Consider the following 1,805-nt stretch of genomic DNA (forward strand, 5'->3'; position numbering starts at 1 on the left):
GGGGGGGGAGGGATTCCCAGACATGGACATAGATTGAGGACACGGGCAATGAAAATGCCTTGAACACCCAGAGAAGAAAGCACAAGCATTGAGTGAAAACTTGGTAATAAATTATGTGAGCAATCACTAGATTGGGTCCATCGGAGGTGATTTTGTGGGGTGGTTTCCCTGGTATTGTGGATTTGACATATGGAACACCCTGAATCTTTCTACCCTACACATACATATTGGCATACAAAAGAACTAGAAAATCAATCATATTTGGCCAAAAGCTGATACATCATGAAAATGACTTCAACTTCAGAGTTATCATATCTAAACTCTTGAAAGTGAAGAATAGGGTGCATCTCCTTCCAGTTAAGCAGAAAAATTAATCCTCGCACAAAGTAATTACCCGTCGGCAATATGCCAGAGATGCACCAGAGCCACTGAAAAATCCATATTTTAGCTAAAAAAAGAGCCAAACATATTGGATAATAGGCATGAAGTAAAATGAACTGCTTACTTTTCACAGAGCTGAAATTTTTTGCATAGCTTGCAAATCCAACGGTTCCCGGAAATGATAACCTCAGAGCAGTGTGTGCAAGCATACTGCAAGTGGACCATTATAAAGTCTTCCTTCATTGGGAGGATGGTTTCCCCAAGCTATAGAATGGCAAGAAACAAATGATAAATAGTTAGATAGAATACTAAAAGAAATTAAAAGAAATTTTGAGATATTATATCTTTACAATATCATCAGAAAAGTAAAAAGGAAAGAAATACAAGGAACTCACCACTCAATGGTAGTCCCATATATATACATATACATATCAATATCTACAAACATAAGAGCATTTCATTGATATCTGATTTGGAGAGAAGAAAATTTTCATCCGCAGTACTCACTGAGTGTTTATCATTTAAAACATAATAATTTATCAACCTCCAATTTTATATAACACTCAGATTTCCAGTAAGAAAATTCTTTCTTATCTTTCTTTTTTCATGAAGCCCCAAGACCTCCGGCAACTTTTTATCCAATGTACACAAAACTAGATACTTTGATGATCCCACACAAAAAGCCAGAACAATCTAACATTTGAAAGATGGCAATATAAATATGTGCCAGCAATAATCAGATGGAATTCAATAACGAAGCAGTTCCCAAGAATTGGATTACTCAGGATCAAGAAGGGAAATATTCAAATGGCAAATAGAATACATGTAACAAATATGAAAAGAGTCATAACTTGAGAATGAAAAACAGACAATCGTTGGTTGAAGTTTTCAGTTAAAAAAATGTTACTTGTGAAATAGCAATTGGAATATTATAATTTATAGATTAAAGAATTTGTTTCCCTCATATGGGATGTGATGTTCGTATTCTACACTCAGTTGTATCTGGGCATCCTAGAATTAAATGGATCAGGTGTCTGATATCAATTGAAATTTTTTGGTGAGTTCTATTAATTCATAGTGATTAATTGACAAAATCTGAGAAGAGGGTTTGAATAATTACAGAACAATTCAAATCAATAAGATTGCACATATTCTAGGCAATGTTGTTAAAATTCCAAGGCAAACCTAAGTGATAGATCTTCAGGTTGGTTGGGCATCAAACAAGAACTTTGCAGGTCAAACTTTGCCCCATATTGATTGGCATTATAAGAATTCCAGATTTTAGCACTCTAAGATCTATTTCTTTTATCAAAATAAGGCCATCTAAATCATCTGAAATGGGTGGCATGGTGGTGGCTTTCAGAGCAGCAGAGTGCTGACCCTAAGTCCTACGGAGAGGACGCTTGTTCGACTTCCCCCACCCC

General features: G+C 35.6%; 1 protein-coding gene across 2 annotated transcripts in view; it reads right to left on the reverse strand.

Moving 5' to 3' along the window:
* LOC122078817 (histone acetyltransferase HAC1-like) overlaps window positions 1-1,805 on the reverse strand; it is a 20,375-nt gene that overhangs the window by 5,290 nt on the left and 13,280 nt on the right. For both annotated transcript variants that reach the window (XM_042644961.1, XM_042644962.1), the window contains exon 14: window positions 506-645. In XM_042644961.1, coding sequence (XP_042500895.1) covers window positions 506-645 — 140 coding nt within the window. The remainder of the gene's footprint in view (window positions 1-505; window positions 646-1,805) is intronic.

The sequence above is a fragment of the Macadamia integrifolia genome, chromosome 5 (genome assembly GCF_013358625.1).
Source record: "Macadamia integrifolia cultivar HAES 741 chromosome 5, SCU_Mint_v3, whole genome shotgun sequence".
Lineage (NCBI taxonomy): Eukaryota > Viridiplantae > Streptophyta > Magnoliopsida > Proteales > Proteaceae > Macadamia > Macadamia integrifolia.